Here is a 22,039-nt window from a genome sequence, read left to right as displayed (position 1 = left end):
TGTAGACCAGTAGTTGTCCTAAATCCCAGTTGGACAATGGCTTAGTGGTTAGTGATTCTGATTGATTGAATTGCGGTCATTATTTTCCACTTCTGCCCTGCTTTTTACTGTACAGTGGAACTGTTTTTGGCCGTAAATAGGTCCGCCCTTTGCCGAATAACCATGGGATGCTACAAAAAACCCCCATGTGGATTTTTGCTTAGGGCCCCAGAAGGGCCAGCACTGGCTCTGCTAACCCAACACCTGAACACAATGTCAGTGTACAATTATACACTGACAAAGCACTTACTTATACTTATATCCTGTGGAGTGCAGTTTCTTTTAGAACATCGTTAAAAAGTGCATTCATTTCTGTTATTCAACTTACTGTATTTTTCGCACTACAAGGCGCACATGAAAGCCTTTAATTTTAACAGTGCGCCTTATGTCCTGGTGCGCTCTTTGTATCAACTTCTGGCTGTGTTTACACACCTACAGGTTTACAGGTAAACCAGCATTAATTAGTGCGCCTTGTATTCCAGTGCGCCTTATTTATGAAAATAACCATTATCAGTGATAACGCGCCTTATAATCAGGTGCGCCTAATGGGGCGAAACACACGGTAAACTGTGAAACTAATATATGATAGACTCATTACATGCAAAGTGAGACATGTATGGCCTTCATTCATTATACTTTGGATGATTATGGCCCAGCTTGTAAAAAACACAAATTAAAAATCCTAAAATTAGAATATTTTGAAAATGCCATAATCATGATAACAAACAAAAGCTTGACATATGCAACTTTGTCATGAGTCTATATCATATATTAGTTTCACATTTTAACTTGAATTACAGAAATAAATGAACTTTTGAACGATATTCTAATTTTCCGAGTTTCACCTGTACTGTTAAAGGCTACAGAATACGGATATATATTTTTTCTTTTACAATTTAAGATACAGCTTATATGATACAGAATAATTATAATTTTTATAAATGTAATTTCAAGTTCCATTGGGCCTGTCCTGGTCAGAAGGTCCCACCAGCTGTTCCAACCTGGCAGATATAGGCTTATTTCTATGGGAGAGGCTCATATGAGGTGGACATTCTTTTACTTCATGGCTCGCAGTGAGGCCTTAAGCTGAGAAAGTTCTGACATGTTATACATTTCCTGAACCCTCAGAGTCTAGAGAGTTGCCCAGTATCAGAGATTTGTGTCTGTGATGTTCCTGGAAGAAACAGCGTTAAACGTAGTAAAACATTTTTTTGTGAAAATTGTGAAAAAATGTTCTCACATTTGAGTCTGAGGAGCTTTGGTTACCACGGTAATTGTTACAGAGTAGTACCTTTGGGCTCAAATGAAACATGACAATGTCTTCTTTCCAATGATGCCAAATACATTGGTGTAAATCATTATCTAATGGGCTGGAAATGGCCTCAACCAAAATATGGACCAGTGTCAAAAGTGACTTTTGACAGTTCCGAGGTTCTGAGTCTGTCGGTCACTTATTGGTCTTTAAATCATCACAGATCCAATAATGTTGGTTGGATTTTGATCATTTTTTCTGTGGAATGTGTCTACAGTCTGTTTAAAATAATGGCATATTGACTGATGCCATAACTGGGTGGAATAGTTGATTGCCAATGAAGAAAAGATACAAATATTGGAAAAAAGTGAGAAAACGCCACATTTTTTTGTATTAAATTGATGCAAAAATGTGTAGAAATGTGTTTTAAGAGCGATTTTTTCAGTGGATGTTCTCAGCACATGTGTTCTGTGTATCTGGAATGCATTTATTGACAGCCTACTCAACCCACTGAGGATTTGAGGGAAAAAAGTCGTTTTTCACATTTTTCTGATAAAAATACAGGGTGCATGCACTAAAATGGCCACAATTTTTTTCCGCAATATTTCCAGCAGAGCAGACCCTCCAATTATTGGTCCTTTGGGTCAAAGTTAACAGAAAAACACAAATAAAGCATATATCAGACGGTGTCAGGTTCAACCCAATTTAAAGAGCTTTTGAGAGTTTGGGTCCCTGACTACTACTGCCACCTCTGGTCTAACGCGTTACTGCAGTTTTTTATATGAAGCTCGTGCATGACAGCACTTCGGACCCGAATTAACACATTTGAATGTCAGTGCAGGATTTTAGAGGCAGTTGTGGCGAACAGGTCTGGGCTCATTCCACACATTAGGACATTGCTGGAACATGTAGGGGGAGGAAAATCCATAGTTTTAACATTTTTAAACTCCATCTAGTCACATTAAGGTCTGTTCTGTTTCATGCAGATCTGTGTCAGACACAGGCCCCGCCCACTCTTCATATTGGTCAGTGTTTTGTCAGGATGTGAGTGAGTGGCAGGTGAATTTAATCAATCACAGTTAAGACATGTGTGCGACGTCATGTATGTTTTCTGGTTCAAAACATAAATAATATATAGCTGAAGATTAACTACTTGTTTATTCAAGAGGGGAAAAAAATGCCGTTCCCAGAAAATTTCCAGCAATGTATCGGGAATTTTCCGCCCCTTTGCAACACTAATCCAGATAGCTTCGATTATTGAAGACCCCTTAACCCCACAGATGACCCTGCCCCCGTGTGATGATCCTTACCACGCGATACAAATCCAGGGCTGAGGGAAAAAGACAAAAGCACAACTTCTCACATATCCACCCATAGGGATTTTTCACTTTATTGAGCAATAAAAAATATACACCAAGGAAAATATCATTCTCCTTTTATCTCCCATAGTGTTGCTCTTCCATCTCAAAATCGGATTCAGTACTCCCCACGGACGGCCCATCGTCTCAAATGAAAAATTAAAAAATAAAAATAGTTTTCAGTTTGACAGTTAATAATCTTTCTTTAATCCAAGCAGTTCCTTTGCAGCATGTTTGTCTGTCACTCTCGCTGCAGATTCCACCCCCCCCCACACCCCCCCACCCCAGATAAAAACGCAGTTGGTCTTTGTCCGAGCTTAGGTCGTCACATCCGAATCTGCGTCTCCGTAGATTTCCGCCAATTTCTGAAACTCGGGCCCCCAGTCGTCGAGGTAATTGTAATCCTGTTCCGACTGCGTCCCGAACGAGTCTAGGGGGCTTATCGTTCCCGCCGGCGACCCCTGCCCCTCGAACGCGTACGTCTGGAGCGAGTCGTACGGCGGCACGCTCGCGTCTATGTCCGCCTCCACCAGTTTGTGTTTGATGAACTCGTGCACGTCCTCCTGGTTGAGGTCCACGGACTGGCTGTTCGAGGAGCTCCGCGGCCGGGCGGGGCAGTGCTGCCGGGCGTCTGGGCGAACGTCCCTCCTGAATTTCATCTCCTCCGCGGCGGCCGGGTTGCGCAGGGCGATGATGTCGAAGGCCTCGGTGTCCTCCTCGCCGCCGCCCTCGTCGTCGTAGGTGACCACGTTCTCCCTGATGTCCTCCTCGGAGATGATCAGCGGCTCCTTCTTGCTGCGCCTCAGCGTGATGAACAGCACCACGATCGCTGCAACACAGGAGATCAAAACCAGGGTTACACATTTGGATTGGTTTAGACTGAGATGGTGCGGTGGAGGGATGGATGTTACAGGTTCAGTGGGGTTAAAGCTGGAGCTATATTTTATTTATAGTAGTAGAATAAACTTCATTCGGCACCCTAGATCTTCACTGTAAACCCAACGTACGAAAGAAAAGCAGACCATGTGTGCTGTTGTGTGTCTAAGAAGTAGGACTCTGTCTCACTATGAACTCCAGCTTCTAATTATCTCAAGTGAGAGCGAGAAACACATTTAGACAGCAGTTCAGAGAGTCTACTCCGCTATCTATGACTTTTACGGTTTGATAACAGAGTAATTCAGGTAGTGCAGCTTTAATAGTTTTGCCAGATCAGTTCAAACTAGCTTGAGTGTGTGTGGGTGATTGTGACTAAAAGGAAGGACTAAACACTTATGGCAACTCTGATTTGTAGATTTGTATACTTTATTATCCCCGTAACGAAATTTGTCCTTTGCATGTAACCCATCCTTCGATGCCACTGGGGCGACCCGTAAGGAGCAGTGGTCGACCCCCCGCGCCTGGGGACCCAGGCTGGTGCTCAGAATCACCGGGCTGGAGGATTCACCTATTGCACATGTTTTTAGTGGTACTTGGAGGAAATCTACGCAGACACGGGGAGAACATGCAAACTCCACACAGAAAGGCCCCGTCCTGGTGGGAATCGAACCCGAGACCTTCTAGCTGTGAAGCTGTGCAGACAATCAAAAAGAGAAAACAAAAGTCTCCCTGCAGTTATAACCACTATGGGGGCCAAACCAGGCCTTCCTTCTTCACCTGACTTACCGTACAAACCCACAAAAAACAACTGATCCTGGAGCATCATAAAGGCCACTGTGAGGGAAAGCAAAGGTGCCATTGCTACACCCATAAAGCCACAGAGTCACTAAAAGGTCAAATATACACAAATATTTTTTTTTTCACTTCAAAAGTTGCAAAGTGCAGCTTTAAGGCTGAATTGCTTTCAGTAAATGAAGCTTAAGTGCAATTCATTTTTATAACAATATTGTTTCTATATTAATTTTATTTAACTTAATGAGAGTGCAATTTTGGCAGTTACAACTGATCTATCGGTTCAACTCAAAAGAGTTGCCAAACACGTAGCACGATTTGACCTCCTTTTAGGCACTCAAACAATTTACAGCAAGGAATCCACAACTCACTCTCACAAGTCTACACACCAGTGCATCCAGATGCTGCGGGTGAGCACAAATGTCCAAATGCCTGTAGCAGGGACCCATCCCCAAACCTTTAGCTTTAGTGATTATTACATATGTTTGTAAATCTACCATTCTCTCTGCGATTATACTAGGTCTTAAATAACATAGTTTCAATGTTTGGCTAAAACAGTCGCTTACATTCATTATTATTATTATTATTATTATCGGCCATTCTGCCTCGCTGATAATAATATCTCAAATGCAAAGTGTATAGTTCTTAGGCTTATGGATATTATGTAAAACTGTGTTACGTCTAGTATAAACATTCATGTTTAGCTGGAGTGGTTTTAGTCAAGTATAAACAAGTAATTAAGCCTTAGTCACATTGGATGGGAACGCCATATTCCGCGGCTGCTGTTTTGTGTTACAAAGAAGCCTGCCATAAAATTACCATCTGTCAACAGTCCAATCTGGACTCTATCGCGCTCCCTTACAGAAGTGCTCAAGGCACCGTGCTGCAAATAAAATCAATCAAGCAGCCATATTGAACACCAGCCGTATTTGCATATGGGAACTCTTTTAGTAAATGTCAATCATCACTTTGGGAAAAAAAACAAAGAAAAAATAACTCTATCAACAAACAATATTTTGTAAAGTTATTTAGAGTTTGCCCAGTAGGCTGCTACTTATTGACACACACTTCTGTCTCCATACCTGCCCAGGGGCTGACTGACTTTCTGTGCCAATGGCCTCTCAGACCATCACATACACATAATCATAACAATGATTTTGTCTGATTTGATGAACTTTTACCTCTATTTCAATGACTACTCTTCTTTTTAAAGCCGTATTGCGTAACTCTTGCCCCTAGAGGCCATAAGCGCAACCGCAGGTGTCGCATTTTTTAACATATTAATTGTCCGTGAGAGTAAATACTACGCAGACAGAAAAGACAAAGGTACAGAAGGATATTGCACATCCAATTGCACAATGGAAATATTTTTTTTCACTCAAACTTGGCAGTAAACATTGTTTAAAGTGGCGCTAGCCCGCTGTTAGCTTTGCCCGTTAGCCTGTTAGCTTCTCCTTCGTGATTGTGGTTTTCTGGACAGAGACACCAGGGGGAGATGAAAGACCCTCCAATCATCCCATTAACACTTGTATTACCCCCAGAGGGACTACGGAAAGGATTTATTAAGGTAAACAAGTTACTTAGTGCTGCTTTAACAACCTTGAACTACCAAGACACAAAAGAGGATAAGCTGAGCCCACGCAGGAAAAATAAAATTCTAATAAACAATCTGCATTTATTGCCTTTTCAGTACCTAACCCTACAACCAGGCCTGTGTAGAGTTTAGGGAAAGCCACATTACTTTGCATTTAGGATTGAATAATTGGTTTGGCAGCCTATTCTCTTACTAAATTTAACGTTTTAAATCCTTTTCCATGTCCCTTTACATTAAATATGAGCACACATCAGAGCTCTGTTGAACATTACGGCGCGAGTTAGCGGAAACGACTCCGCCGCTCAAGCGCACAAAACAACACGTCCATGTTTCCATGCTAATGCCGTTCCCTGTTGTGCAGCTTGTGTTGTTTGTAAAATCACTGCTCATGACGGTCGGACACGACGCGCTCCGTAAGCAGCAAACACAATAAACCGCGCTGGCTTTTATGTGCACATTTAGTCCCGATTTTCCAGCAGGACACTAAAACTGGCCAAGCGTTAAGCGGTTGTACATCACTGACGCGCGTTATGATTCAAGCGCTTCTGCTGATGACAATGAGCACATTGTTGTTGTGATGTTTGCGGCAAATTTGATCTCGAGTCATGCCACAATACGAGTTAACCCCCCGAGAAGCACGTTCAGTTGTTTTTCTGTCCAATAAATAAATTAAAGATTATGTAACGGCCTCCTCCTGTGTTGCGCATCAGGCGAGATTAAAAGATCACAGTGGCCTCAATTTGTCCCCATATTTTGGCAGATAATGGTCATATTGAATCCTTTCCACTCATGCATGTCCAATAAAGACGTCATGTTTGTTGTGTTTGCGAATGGTTATTATTATTATGAGGCTCCATCACATTCATGACATTTCCAAACCTTATGTTTTATTAGGTGGAGTCACGAGGTGCACAGAGACCACACTGGCCAACAACGACTCACAGAAATACTGAGCAAAAAAAAACGAAATGGTATCAACATCTAGACGACGTCTGACCAAAGGGTCGGTGGTTCGAATCTCGCAGGTGCACACTGTCCACTTCCCCCACCTTGCCTCCAGTGACTGACACTGGTGTATGAATGAGAGTGTAAATGAGTGAGTGGTGCCTTAATGTAAAAACATTTTGAGTGCCGAATGTGGTTAGAAAAGTACTATGTACAGGTGAAACTCGGAAAATTAGAACATCGTTAAAAAGTCCATTCACTTCTGTTATTCAACTTAAACCGTGATATACTCCTTGCATGCAACATGAGAGGGAATTTAATTACATTAATTATAACAAACAAAGGCTTGACATATGTCACTTTCCATGTAATGAGTCTGTATTATATATTAGTTTCACATTTTAAGTTGAATTACAGAAATAAATGAACTTTTGTACGTTAATTCTAATTTTCCGAGTTTTCAAATGGTAAATGTGACCATTTAGTATTTATTAAATAGATAGGCAGACGAGTAGACAAGAGATAGAAAGCAACAAGAGCGCAATGTTAGCCCTAAACAAAACATCTGCTTCAAACAGAACTACACCGTTGATGTATTGTGCTGTTAAACTATTAAAACATGTGTATTTTCCCAAAGAAAAATGTTCCCTGTGTGGGGATGCAAACAGCAGCAGTAAAAAAAAAAAAAAAAGAGAACGTGGGGCAACAGTTGGGGGGTGAGGGTGGGGCAGTTGGTAGAGCGGGTCATCTTATGACAGAAAGGTCGGGGGTTCGAATCCCAGCTCCAGATGATGTGCTCTGTTGTTGTGTCCTTGGTCAAGACACTCCAGTGTCTGCGTGAATGGGTGACTGGTTTCTTGCTGTAAAGCGCTTTGGGCCTAATGAAGGTAGAAGATAAAACGAGATAATCCTTTATTCAGCTCACAATGGAGAAATTCACTTGTTACATTCGGCTCTCAAGGTCTCTTAGAGTGTGCAAAATAGACAGGAAATGTGCAAACAGTAAATAGTAGGTATCTCTCATCGTACAATGAGTAAGAGCAAAAATCTTAAGGGGCAGGAATGTAAACAATAAGAAATAAAAAATACAATAGGATTAGAATAGACTATGAACAGTAGGTATCAAGGTCAGCATCGGCAGTGCAAAGTTACAGTCCTGGTGCAGGTTGTCAATAAGTGACGCTACAGAGAATAAAGTGGCGCTGGTGCAGAGAATATTGCACGTAGTTTTGCTAAGGGGGGTTATTGCACATGTTACTTTTCAGTCTTGTTGTCCAGTCTGACAGCAGTGGGGATGAAGGAACTGCTCCTTTTTGCACTGAGGGTGTCTCAGTCTTCCACTGAAAGAGCTGCTCAGCTCCTCTACAGTCCCGTGCAGTGGGTGGGAGGTGTTGTCCATGATGTGAGCTTGGCTAATACCCTCCTGACATTTACTATGAGGAACCACTGATGTACAATAGCAACTGAAATAGCAAATAAGATATGGTTGCATAGCTAGAGTTGGATATTTCCCTCAAAAAAATGTAAATCCTTCCCATACGAATATATACAGCAAAGCCCTCCATACGACAATTTGACATCAAAGTCAATTACACAGGAAGTACACTGCAATCATCTCTAACATGAAAATAATACCTCAATAAAGTATCTAAGACCGAGAACTCATTTCAGCGGCTCGTCTTCAGCCAGCAGAGTAAAAATCAGCATGAACCCCTAATGAAGTGCCGGAGCAGGGAAACTGGCTGCAGTCCGGACACTGTTCTGAAGCTAATGAGACTCGTGGCTCCGTGGGTACGGGATGACCTCTCTGTGCTATGTTAACATTACATCTACTTAATCAAATGACAACTGGCGAGTGCACAGTGGGTTTGTACAGCAGGACCACATCCTAAAGAGTTCATTATGCCACATTAGAGCAGATGAGGGAGACCGAGCTGGCTCCGGGAGAGGCTTCGCGTTCACAGATGAGAGTGAAATATACATGATGCATCGGCGTAAGGAGGGAATGAGCAACGTGCCACATTTTAGAGCAGCTTTGAAGGTTGTAATAAAAGCCAACACATGTCCGTGATATCATGGAAAAAACATTTAGTCACGTGACACTATGGGCTTTTCAGTCGTAATTGGCAAAGACAGTACATTTAAAGATTTAAAGATGGATCAAGAGATGAAGAAGATAATGTGTGGGAAGTTTGGCCCATAGCCACACACTCAGAGATAATGAATCACAAACTAAATTGAAGTGGAACTTTCCTGCACTTTTCCGTTAGATTTGTCCAAATTGATCGGCCTTTCATCTTGACGATTCCCTCACTCTGGATCTATACATCAAGAGGACACATGAGTTTGACATTTAATGTAGTTTCCAAGCAACCAAAAGCTTTGTGGCTTCGCTGTCTGGGCTTTTAGAGGGAGCTTTCTTCACGGTTTGCTCAACAAACAGCTCAAAAAAAATAAATCCTGGTTGACGCAGTAAAAATGTCATTCTCTAGAAAACAACTGGCAGTTAAAAGACGTCTCCTGGACTTGGGGAGAGGCTGAGGAGGCATGATTTTGCTGCTGCGCTCGCCTGTGTCTTGTTGAATTCATTATATTTGTGTTGCACTTAACAAGTTTGACAGGCTTCTCAAAGGGATACACTGCATCCCACTATACACTATATAAACCTACAAAGACAGCCTGGGAGTTCTTCAAGGGGATTTGTTTAAGGAACTGACAGAATTTTTGGAAAGGTTTACAAAGGAAGGAACAAATCAATTGTTAATGTGAAGCCCTAGAATATTTGTATTTCTTGCAATATTAGTTACATTGCATCCATGCCTTAAAGGGAGGGTATTATGCACAATCGACTTTTTCAAGCTTTACATCATGTTATTATGTCATTCCCTCATTAAAAACATGCCTGAAGTGTTGCTTTGGCACATTCACATATTTTTGAGTAATCTGTACAAACTCTGATGGCGGCCATTTTAGGGATAGGTTTGCCCGAGTCCTCTTAGGAACGCCCCCACCTCCTGGAGACGCCTCCGAGCTTTCGTCACCAGCCGAGTAACCAACCACTGCTCCTCAGCAGAACCCCCTCCCCACTGATGCCACAGACAGTGTGTGGAGGGGGCGTGTCGGAAAGGGTCAGAGGTTCTTAAAGCAGTACTAAGTAACTCTTCTCCCTAGAGGCCATAAGTGCAACTGCAGGTGTAGTAGCAAGTTACGATTTTTTAATTTATTATTTTTTATAATTTATCCAATTATACAATAGAAATATTTTTTTTCACTCAAACTTGGCTGTAAATACTGTTTAAAGTGACGTTAGCCTGCAGTTAGCTTTGCCCGTTGGCATGTTAGCTTCTTCTTCGTGATTACATTAGTGTGTATTGCTTTCTCCGCACCGGGGGCAGTCAAGTTGCAAACATGGTTTTCTGGCCAGAGACACCAGGGGGACATGAAAGACCCTCCAATCATCCCATAAACACTTGTATTACCCCCACAGGGACTACGGAAAGGATTTATTAAGGTAAATAAGTTACTTAGTACTGCTTTAAAGAGACAGAGGCCTCTTTCAAGACATTCACTACAGCCATTTTGAGAGAGACATTTTATACAAGGCAGTTTTTCTAATTTACTGCATTTACAGACAAACAGAAGGTTTCGTCATCATTGTAGTGTGATATAGACTGGTGCTATGTGATTGAAAAAAGCATAATACCCCCTCTTTAACTTGTGAAGTAAAAACTCTGTCCTTCCCTTCGCTAAAGTTTCCCCCCTCTGTTCTCACCACTTTGTTTGAATCTCTCTTTGGCCGGTGCTACATTTGCCTTTGGAGATGCAGGATAGCACTATAACGTGTTGGGAGCGGAGGAGACAGGGGCAGACAGGGGGAGACGAGAGGTGGGAGAGAATTTGGACCGAGGCAAAGAGACTTCAGCTTCGATAACATCACAAAAGCAGCGATGCATCCGGACACTCCATTCACCGCTACAGGACTTTTGTTTAGCTTTACACGGGTCAGACTTTAGACTCTGCTTTAGGGAGAGGAAGCTGGAGTTTTAAAGTGTTTATGACAAATGTCACAGTATGGCAGAAACACGGCAATAACGGTTAAATGAGTGTCGGGGAGGGGTTTGAACTTTCATACTGTTTGTTTTGGTTCTCAGTTCACAAGGCTGACAGTTCTGTATGGAAAGAAGAGACATTTTTGTGACGTTATTATACACTGCCTGACCAAAAAACACCTGGATTGAACTAAATGTTATGATCTGTTGGTCAGGTTCAGGAGCACTATGAGCCTAAAGAGTGAGATCAGCTGAACATCCTGAATAAACCAGGTTATTCCATCCATGGACTTCTTCTTCCCTGATGACAATGCCAGGATTCATCAAGCTTATATTGCAAAGAGTGGTTCAAGGAGCATGTGACATCATTTTCACACGTAGGCCTGTCACGATAACACATTTTGAAGTTCGATATATCAGGGCAGGAAAGTATCACGATAGACAATATTATTGACTCTAACGATACTCGATACGATCAACTCTCAGGCATAAAAATGACAGTAATCCCTTGTTCTAAAAATGCATCATCATATCCTGAAATTCCACACAAGCTGCAATAAACATGAAATATAATGTAACTCAATTTGCTTCAGTGAAAAATCTAAGTTTTACATAGAAAAAATAGGGGGGAAATGCTAATAAATGTGCACACGATAAATATCGAACCCGAAAATATATCGTTTGTTATTTATTGAGCGATAAGTTGATATAGTAATTATCGTGACAGCCCTATTCACACCTGGATTGGCCACTACAGAGTCCATTGAGAATCATTGGGATGTGCTGGAGAAGGCTTTGCTCAGTGGTTTCACTCTCCCATCATCAACACAAGATCTTGGTTAAAATGAACGCAACACTGGATCTTTTGACATCGTAGAAGCTTAATGAAACAATGCCACACTGAATGTCATCTTCATCATTCTTTATTCAGACTCTAGGTCCATAGTATAAAAAGTATTAAAAGGACATATACATGTGTGCTGTCATCAATGCTAAATCTGATCCAGTAAAATACTAGCTCACGTGACTCTCTTTGTGTCAGGCAGTGTACCATAACATAAAAGGTAAACACTCCACAACTGTCACTGTGCAACTGCTGGACAAAAGGACTAAGAGACTCCATGTGCTTTCCTTGGAATATGGAATTGTCTTATTTGTCACTAAAGTTTTAAAACATAAAGAGGGGCTTTTTTTAGGGGCTTTCTTTTCTTCATAAAACTGCCACTTCACTGGTGTTAAACAATGTTTTGCCACTGGCATCATCCCATCAAACTGCTATTTAGAAAATCATGAAAACCTTTGAAAAGCACTTTTGGTTCAGAGTGAAAGAACCTTTATAAATATATTCAGTCTGAACGTTGGTGTTTCAGTCCCCACCATCTGTAACACCTACACTCACGGTGTTCTTAGGTTTTCAGTGAGTTAGGACTGTGTGTTGGTGGAGATGGCAGACTGCCTCAGGGCTGCTGTGGCATCAGAAGTAACAGAAAAGTGTGACTGATGCGAGGATGACAGATAGATGACAACGTGACGCACTTTGTAAAGTTTGTAAAGCAAGAAGTCATTGGTAAAATAGTTGCAGTGCAAGGTAAAGCATACTGGTGTGGTTGTCAGGAAACCGCACTGAAGGATTAGCTGCCTATTGTGCACGTTCTGGATTGAAATTGTGCTAATCCTCTTAATATTGTATAATATAAAAATGCACCAAGAATTTTAAAACATGTTATTGCATAAAAATGAGAATATTGGAGTTTTAGTGAAACTTATTAATGCTTCCTAGTGACTTCTTAACTGTGCAGAAAGTTGGCCAACTATTTAATTTAACATACCACACTGATTTGCCAACATAGTGTGAGCTTTTATAATAGGGCTACGTTTACCCTGTTTAAAAATGCAACATGAACCACTTTTTCATTATGTTTTGGGCTAAAAAAAAAAAGAAAAAAGTTGGGACTAATTTGCTGTGCACACGCTCTCCATTGTTGAGCGTTGTTCCACACCTGTGTTTTAATGAATTTTTACCCTGTGATTACTGCGAGGTACAGCCCCAAATTCAGCGCGCTTCAGTGGGACCGACCGAGTGGGGGTCACAGAGGGTGAAAAATGCAATTTGTCTGGGACAGTGCTTATCGCCCGGCTGCTTTAAAACAACCTATTACACAATGTGCGTTCGCCAGGCGCGCTGACTCACTGCTTTTTAAAGTCGTGCATAAGAGATTCTTGCTATTTCTGCACTGAGCTAATTCTGAGCTCCTCGAACACACATTCGAACCACCCTTATGTTGACATGCAAAATTGATTTTTTATTCTTTTAGCTTTTAAACAATAAACGGCATTGTTCTCTTGTCAAAAACATGCCTGAGGAGGCATTTTGTAGTTTTGCTTCATTAACGCTGCATATTTGGTTCTTTATCGAAGGCTCGAAAATAAATGTTGTGGGTGATGCCCTCTTTCAACTGCCAGGCTATGCTCCTTCACCTGAACATTGCAGCACTCATAATTAAGAAGAAGAAGAAGGAGAAGGAGAAGGGAAAACAGGAGAAGAAGGAGAAGAGAAAACAGGAGAAGAAGGAGAAGAGAAAACAGGAAGAGAAGGAGAAGAGAAAACAGGAGAAGAAGGAGAAGAGAAAACAGGAGAAGAAGGAGAAGAAGAAAAAGGAGAAGCAGGAGAAGAAGAAAAAGGAGGAGAAGCAGGAGAAGAAGAAAAAGGAGGAGAAGCAGGAGAAGAGGAAGGAGAAGCTGGAGAAGCAGGAGAAGAGGAAGGAGAAGCAGGAGAAGAGGAAGGAGAAGCAGGAGAAGAGGAAGAGGAAGAAGAAGAAGAGAAAACAGGAGAAGAGGAAGAAGAAGAAGAAAAGAAAACAGGAGAAGAAGAAGAAGAAGAAGAAGAGAAAACAGGAGAAGAAGAACAGAAAACAGGAGAGGAACAAAAGAAAGTAGAAGCAGGTAAAGAGGAAAAAGAAGAAGAACGAGGAGAAGAAGTGAGCAGAAGAAGTTTCAGAGCAAGAAGAGGGGAAGAAGGAGGAGCAGAAGAAGAAGTAGGAGGAGGAGCAGAAGAAGAAGAAGGAGGAGCAGAAGAAGAAGTAGGAGGAGGAGAAGAGGCAGAAGAAAACTCAGAGGAAGAAGTAGAAGAAAAGGAGAAGAAGAACAAGAGGAAGGAGAAAAAGTAGAAGAAGAAAAGGAAGAAGGGGGAGAGAAAGAAATAGAAAAGGAAGACGAGGAAGGAGAAGAGGGCGAAGAATAAGAGGAGGAGAAGAAGTAGACTTTGGAGAAAGACGAGAAGAAGTAGAAGTAGGAGGGGGAGAAGAAGAAGAAGTAAAAACTTTACTTATATGGCACCTACCGGAGATAAAATCACAAACTGCTTCAAAATCAAATCAAAAACAACTAATGCCTTATCTAGTACACGTGAGCTGAATTTGATTGTTCTAGTACACCTGTAAAGAAGAAGTTGTGCTCAAGTATTTAAAAAAAAAAAGGGTGGGAAATTAAGAAAGAATCTTTATTGCAAGATTTCTTTGACCGCAATCCCCACAACCACACACCCAAATGCTATACCGAATGCCCCTATATGTGCTCCAATGCATTAGTGCTTTCTCAATGGCCCATTCGAGTAATTTCATCTCCCCAGACCAGACTCATAGAAGAGCTAAGACCACTTACGGAGCTGGAAACTGGACTTCAGGATGCGCAAATCTGATTTAAGCTGCAACTAAGCGATGCACTTAAGAGAGCGAGGCCAGTGATGCCGCGGAACTTAAAAAATGTAAAAGTCGAAGGAGTCATTCCCACTGCACCAAACCGCGCCAAAGATCTGAGAAAACGGACACGACTTTCTCGATGAAAAACGCTCGGCTTGATGCGATTGGACATTGCTCGTTTCACATTAACGGCTAAATGCAAACTGGAAGTGATACATCTGCCAAAACACAATGGAACTGGTTCAGGAAAAGTTGAAAACACCAAGAATAACAGATTTTAATCAGCAGGGGGATTCAATTATCATACGAATCACTGTGATGATAAAGCCCTGTTTGTTCTGCCATTAAGGTTTTATTTTTTATATATAAATATCTAGTAGTTTTTCTTCTGTCTGCTGAAACTAATCAGGACAATCAGCTCTGCGGCACGTCAATCCCAGAGCATTTTCTACCTGTAATTGGGTTCAAACATTGGACTATTATGAATCTGATTCCACAAAGCGTTTGTATCATCAGTCGAAACATTTCAGGAGCTTACATTTATTAGTTTTATTGACTGTGTCCTGTTTTCTTTCAATCATAATAACAAGTTTTCATTTCCGTACAATACCAACAACAGCACTTACTTTAGCTGACCTTTTCGCAATTCCCAAGCCGTTCTGTAGCATCTCTGACGTGTTTCCAATGACATCACGCATAGTTCCGGCGGCCATTTTGAATACCGAAGTCGCATTATGCAGTACTACAACATGTAACAATACCTCTACTCTGGATATAAATGAAAGACAACTGACTGACAGTGGCATTTTTATGTACTCGTGATCATTGCTCAAGAAGAAAACAATAAAAACACGGCCCTAGAGACCCACGTTTATGTGAAGAAACCAGCAGCTCTGTGTGTGGAGATACAGCAGGATTTACTAAAGATCTGCTTCTGACTAAATGAACGCATCAAAGAGGAAACAGAAAACCTTTAACAGTTTGTCATGTCGACAGAGTCTCAGTCTGAGTCAGTGCTTAACATTAGCATTAACGGTTAGCAACTGTCAGCCATCGACAGTGGGCTTCAACATCTGTGAAGACTGAGGAAATACTGCAGTAACAGCTCTGACCTCTGACCTCTGTCACATGCTTATCCATGGCTTGATGTTTGTGGTTCAGGGCTTTCTCTTGGAGAGGTCAGAGCTGAGCTGCTGAAGCTAAATGCTAACCGGTAGCATGCTAACATCTTAAACACTGACTCACTGGTTTCTTCACATAAACGTGCGTCTCTGGGGCCGTATTTGAACTGAACTTTCTTCTTGAGCGATGATTACGAGTAAATAAAAATGTCACTGTAACTAAAACACATTTTTAACAGATGCAGGTACTTTTCAGTTGATCAAATATTTAAAAAAATGGTTCTCAGGTGAAGCCTTGCGACTGAAAATGGTTCTGTAGTCCTTTTTCTTTGGGCTGACCCTGCACTTGAGAACCACTGACGTTAAAGGGATATTTCAGGATTTTTGACATAGGCCCTCATTTCCTAGTTGTCCAGAGTATTGTTGATTTCTGCAGATTATTATTATTATTATTTTTTTAATTCATGCAGTCCTTATATTTGAACAGTGTAGTGGTGCTAGGCTAGTGCTAGGCTAGTGCATGCCTATGGTAACTAGTAGCCTGCATTATAAACCTCTTAAAAATCATAGGGTAGTCTCCAAACGTTGCCATATCTGATTTGTAGAAAGCTCCTTGGTGAATTTCACAGGTAAACAAACTATTGTAGATCCGGTAACCTAGCAGATCATTCCGCCGCTGTGTAGCTTACAACCAGGAAGCTGATGCTGCTCAAACATAAGGTCTTTTAAATGGATAATGTATATATTAAAAAAATAAAAATAAATAAAAATCAGTCGACACAGACATTTATATGGGTAGTCTGGTGTTATAAGTGATTTGCCTCAGGTTCACTGTGCTTGGGTCAGACTGTTTTTTAATGCAGGCTACTAGTTACCATAGGCATGCACTAGCCTAACATTAGCATAGCACCACTAAACGCTGCAAACATAAGGACTGCATGAATTAAAACAAATATATATATCTCCAAGAATCAACAACACTCTGGATAACTAGGCAATAAGGCCCTATGTCAAAAATCCTGAAATATCCCTTTAAGAACTTTAATTTCTGATGGAACCCTCCTAGAACCCGTTTAGCAAATGGTGAACGTCGGACAAACCGTACATATTGTTTGTGTGGCCACCATTTTGATAATGTATCGGAAAAGCACCTTTTTTATTTAATTTGGCTATTAAGAAAAAGAAGTAAATGATGGTGAAAAGTTGACTTATAAACGTCTTATCGAAGTGTCACCTCCCTAATGTGAGTCTGGCAGAGACCGTGCAGAAACATGCCAACTCAAGTCGTGTCCGTTTCCACATCTTCCCTAATTATACCAGTTGGTGCACTTGAAAAGGCGGGGAGGAGGGGGGGGGGGGGGGAGTTATGTCAAAACAGATTGAAATGCTTGCTGCTATGGAAACGGCCTCCCTAGTTATCTGACTGGCTGCCCACACCGGCTCCGAGTCTAAATAGCACAGGCGGCCAGAGACACTTCATTAGCGCAAGTGTGAACCGAGGTGCGATGACATCCCGCTTTTGTGCCGTAACTCGAGCGTGATTAGCCATTCAGGAAGACTCCTTCAAAAAAAAGAAAAAAAGACAGCGGTGATGGCCTTTTGTTCATTTGTAGCCACGGGCGCAGGAGTGGAAGGAAAAGTGGGAGGCAGCCAAGAATGAATATGCATAACCTTCACGCGCTAATGTCCTCAGACAATCAGTGCAGAGGAGGGGCAGAGGGCCAGGGATGTGTTATTAGATGGCTTGGACTAATCATGGCCTGATTTGAGGATCTGACCTCTCAAGATGTGGCATTCGAGCGTGGCTTCCTTTGGTTTAAAGCTAGTGCACGATTTATTCAAGGTTTTGAAGACATGTTTGGACGTGTGGTCAATTATACGCAATCTGTTGCATTTGTAAAACAGTCTACCACTTTGAATGTCATTCAAAAGCAGCATGTTTGTTTCGAACACGCATTAAGTTTATTTGAAGTGGCGCAGATGGTGGAGCAGGAAGGTCAGGGGTTCAAATCCCGACTCCTGCAGGTGCACATTTTCGTTGTTGCAAGACACTTGTGGAGGGTGACCTTGCCTCCAGTATCTGCGTACACTGGTGTATTTTAGAGCGTGAATGACTTCTCCTGCGCCTTCGATACAATGCAACCTCCCCTGCTGCAGGAGAAGCTCACTGGGATGGCTGTGGAGCCATTCCTGGTGTCCTGGATCACGGACTACTTAAGGGATATTTCAGGATTTTTGACATAGGGCCTCATTTCCTAGTTATCCAGAGTGTTGCTGATTTCTGGAGATATTTTCTTTGTAATTCAAGCAGTTCTTATATTGAAAGAGTTTCGTCGCGCTAGGCTAATGCAAGGCTAGTGCATTTCTACGGTATCAGCTAGCCTGCATTAAAAACAGTCTGACCCGCTCCACAGAGCACCTGAGGCAAATCACTTATAACGCCAGACTAACCATATAAATGTGTGTGTCGATAGAGTTATGTTAACCATTTTGCATTTAAAATACCTTATAAGTGAGTGAGTGAGTGAGGGAGTGATCTGCTAGAAAATAGTCCCTCAAAATGCGATCATTCATGTGATGCAAGGTCAGTTATTTTCCAAAAATGATTCTATCGACACAGACATTTATATCGTTAGTCTGGCATTATAAGTGATTTGCCTCAGGTGCTCTGTGGAGCGGGTCAGACTGGTTTTAAAGCAGGCTAGCTGATACTATAGAAATGCGCTAGCCTAGCACCACGAAACTCTTCAAATATAAGAACTGCATGAATTACAAAAAAATATATATATCTCCAGAAATCAGCAACACTCTGGATAACTAGGAAATGAGGCCCTACGTCAAAAATCCTGAAATATCCCTTTAATATAGAATCTGCAGTTAAACAAATGACCTGAAGTGGCAGTAGTGAGTATAAAATGACCAACTTGCATCTAGTCACTTTAATTCCTTAAAGTTAAAGTTAAAGTTAGTGTTGAATGTGATGTTTGCAAAGCTTTGTTTCATCTGTTTATATGTTTATTATTTGAATCAGAATTGTATCCATTTGACCAGGGACAATGCACAAACATGTGCCATATTGCGAAAACCCGCAGTCCTTACAAAAGTTCACAAGAATGTAAAAGATTGAATTAGGGGCAATAACATTGTGACATCACATTTGACTCTGCTGCTTTTATAAAAATGCTGTAGTACATCAATATGTGACCACAAAGAAAATGGTGGAAGGTCTAAAGATGGTCTAAAATAGCCTTTAGTGCTGTGATCTAAGCATGTCTTTCCAGGCTCCATCAGATCCATCATGGCGTCCGCTTCTGTCGTTACTTCTGACCTATAACGACGGCCGCTTCATCTCCATTCAAAGGTCACATCAGAGTTTATATTTAATCCTTCACTGCCACAGGCGCTTAAGAGAGCATTTGTAGAACCCTCAAACCACGTCTCAGCTTCAGTTATTCCACCACAGCTTGAGAAACCTCCAAAATCCACGTATATAATGAGCGGTACTAAACACGGCACACACATTAGGACTGACTACCTGTTTTCTGCTGCTGCTACGAGCTGGCAGCACTCGCTCGGACTTGGCGCCGATTGTTTTTTTTTCTCTCCTCTGCATTTTTCCGAAGGCGCTTTTGGTATTCGGCGCAGCACAACACATCCATCACACGTGAAATCAAGGACAGTGGCATCTTGTTGGCTGTCAACGTACCCCCCCTGGCACCCCCCCACCACCGCGCCCCACCGGACCCCCCGCCCGCCCACCCCCCTCCCTCTGTACAGCAGCACTTGATGTAAAACACAGCCGGTTAGGGAGCTGCGGAGTGAAACCAAGGACTTCGGAGCGGAGGAGATTTGTGGAAGGGATTTTGTGGTGAATTTTAATTGGCCACACATTTCATTCCAGTCCTAATCTGATATATATCGATATAAAATGCCTCTCTGAACTGTCAGTCATGAATTTACAGCTTCTCCAAGCGGCAAATGCAGCTTAGCCCAAAATGTATAGTTCACTGCAAAGACGGATTACCTATCCACAATCCATTAGGTACAGAGATCCAAATATTAATCTTTGTTTTTCAGTTCAGTTAGCTTCATGGCAAGAGACGTTATCAATCAACGCTTTATTGTCATTGGCATTTAAAAACAACAATGAAATTTCGTTGGAGCGTTACAACAGGACACAGTGTGTTGTGAAAGTGCTTCCCAGCTTTCAGTCGTACAGAAGTCAATTTTAGACAAAGGTTCTTGAGAGGTCACCTGTACTCAGGTTATATTACTGTAACACAGTGGTTGAAAAACACTGTGTGTGGCACACTAGTGTGCCGTGAGATATTGTCTGGTGTGCCATGGGAAATTTCACCTAATTGGTATAAAAAGATGTTTTTTGAAGACAAATTAATTATCATCTTCAAATAATGTGCTGTTATTGAGTCTCTGAGCTGTCTAGTGATCGACAGAGTAACCATGTTATATGTTATGGCCGCAGGTAGCTCATTTCTTTGAGACAAGAGAATTAGTGCTGCATGGATGCGACAGGTGTGACAGAGGCATTGTGGCTGGCGACACTATACGGTGTTCCTATTCAAAACACTTTGATGAGAACAACTTTATATTGTGAATGTAGGCTACAGAGTAATTTTTTTTTTTTACATTTTCTGCTGGTGGTGTGCCTCGTGATTTTTTTCAATGGAAAAAATGTGCCTTGGCTCAAAAAAGGTTGAAAAACACTGCTGTAACAGCCTGCTCTCTGGCCTCTCTAAACAGGCTGTGAGACAGCTGCAGTACATCCAGAGCACTGCTGCACGAGTCCTGACAAGAACCAGGAAAATACACCCATATTAGTCCAGTGCTCAGGTCTCTGCTCTGGCTTCATGACGCTTAAAGAATAGACTTTAAAACAGCTCTGCTTGTGCACAAGTCACTTCATGGTTTAGCACCAAAGTACATCTCAGACATGTTAGAGCCGTATGAACCATCTCGGGCTCTGAGAACTTCAGGGCGTGGCCTCCCGCCTGTGCCCAGAGTCAGGACTAAACATGATGAGTTTCAGTTTTACTAAGATCAGGGACAGTCTTTCTGAAGATGTGAGACTGGCTCAAAGGGACAATGTTTGAATCAGTCCTATTTAGCTGTGCATGTCACAATTTAAAGTATTTTATTCATCATGCAATGGAATTGATCAATGATTAGATTTTTTTTAGGTTTTATGGATTGTTCTAATACATTTACATTTTGAATTGCCTCATTACAACTTGTGCTCTACAAATAAACTTGTCAACAGAGTGCAGATTAGTTTCATCGAGAGTATTTTCTTTGACAGTTAAGTTTGGTGCCTCTTGGCTAGATCTCCCTTGGAAAAGATATTTATCTCAAGGGACTTCCTGGTTAGGGTTAAATAAATAAATAAATAAAATGTCCTATAATTGTCAAACTATTTTCAACCCTCTGATTTCCATGTTGACGTTCCTTTCTTTTACCGTCCTTAGCCATGATATGCTATGCAAATGAGAAAAATGCTCATGCAGCACAGTGCTTATAACATCAGCGATGAGAGCTCTCGGGACCACAGAGGACCCAGGAGACTACTATAGAGTGCTTTTACTGCCGTTTTCATCGCCTTGGGTGAAATACTGTTGGGCAATTGAATAAAAAAGCACAAGTTGAGTCTATGTTTCCAACAACATCAAGATAATACTCCCGCTAGTGTTTTCACGTTGCCTAATATGGGATTTTCCATTCAAACAGTAGTTGCAGCATACACTTTTTATATTATAAATAGGGTGTATTTTACTGTAAAGGTCACCCTACGAAAATAAACGACTATTTACACACACCAAAGAGCATTAAATAACACAATCAAGTGCATGTATCAGACTTCGGGTAGGCACGTATGTCTGCTTGTGTGGAATGAGAGAAAATGAAGCTTTGAAATGCTTTGAAACAAGCTTTTTGACATAAAATCAATATTATGAACTGTGGAAGTGGTTTCGAGAAGCGATCACTGATCTGGATATATGAATTATTAACTTCAATTGACCCCAATGTTTTGAACTAACTCTTCACGTTGTCTCTGTGAAAAACGATTACTGCAGTTTTGCGCTGTCTTCTTGATGCAAACCTCCGTAGACACCAGGCTGCTGTTTTCACTCCCTCCTTCATTACATCCTCTGGCCTCTCCTCGCTCCTCTCCTCCGTCCTTTTCCTTTTCTTGTAGGTCCGCCTTGCCCTGGCCTGCTCCTCATTCCAAATTCCCCCAGTGTGCCCTCACATGTCCACTCCTCTCCTCCCGTTGCCTACACTGCCCTTGTTGAGCGCTCC

The 22,039-nt window shown here is 41.6% G+C and overlaps 1 protein-coding gene across 1 annotated transcript in view; it reads right to left on the bottom strand.

Moving 5' to 3' along the window:
* Window positions 1–2,670: 2,670 nt before the first annotated feature.
* Window positions 2,671–22,039, bottom strand: part of LOC306977684 (cadherin-18-like) — a 210,428-nt gene continuing 191,059 nt past the window's right edge. The window contains exon 12 of the mRNA XM_079576098.1: window positions 2,671–3,478. Within this exon, the coding sequence (XP_079432224.1) occupies window positions 2,967–3,478 (512 nt within the window). The 3' untranslated portion in view covers window positions 2,671–2,966. The remainder of the gene's footprint in view (window positions 3,479–22,039) is intronic.

This window comes from Gobius niger (assembly GCF_951799975.1).
Source record: "Gobius niger genome assembly, chromosome: 18".
Taxonomy (NCBI): domain Eukaryota; kingdom Metazoa; phylum Chordata; class Actinopteri; order Gobiiformes; family Gobiidae; genus Gobius; species Gobius niger.
The sequence above is the reverse complement of the archived record's forward strand: the minus strand, read 5'-3'. Positions and strand labels throughout refer to the sequence as shown.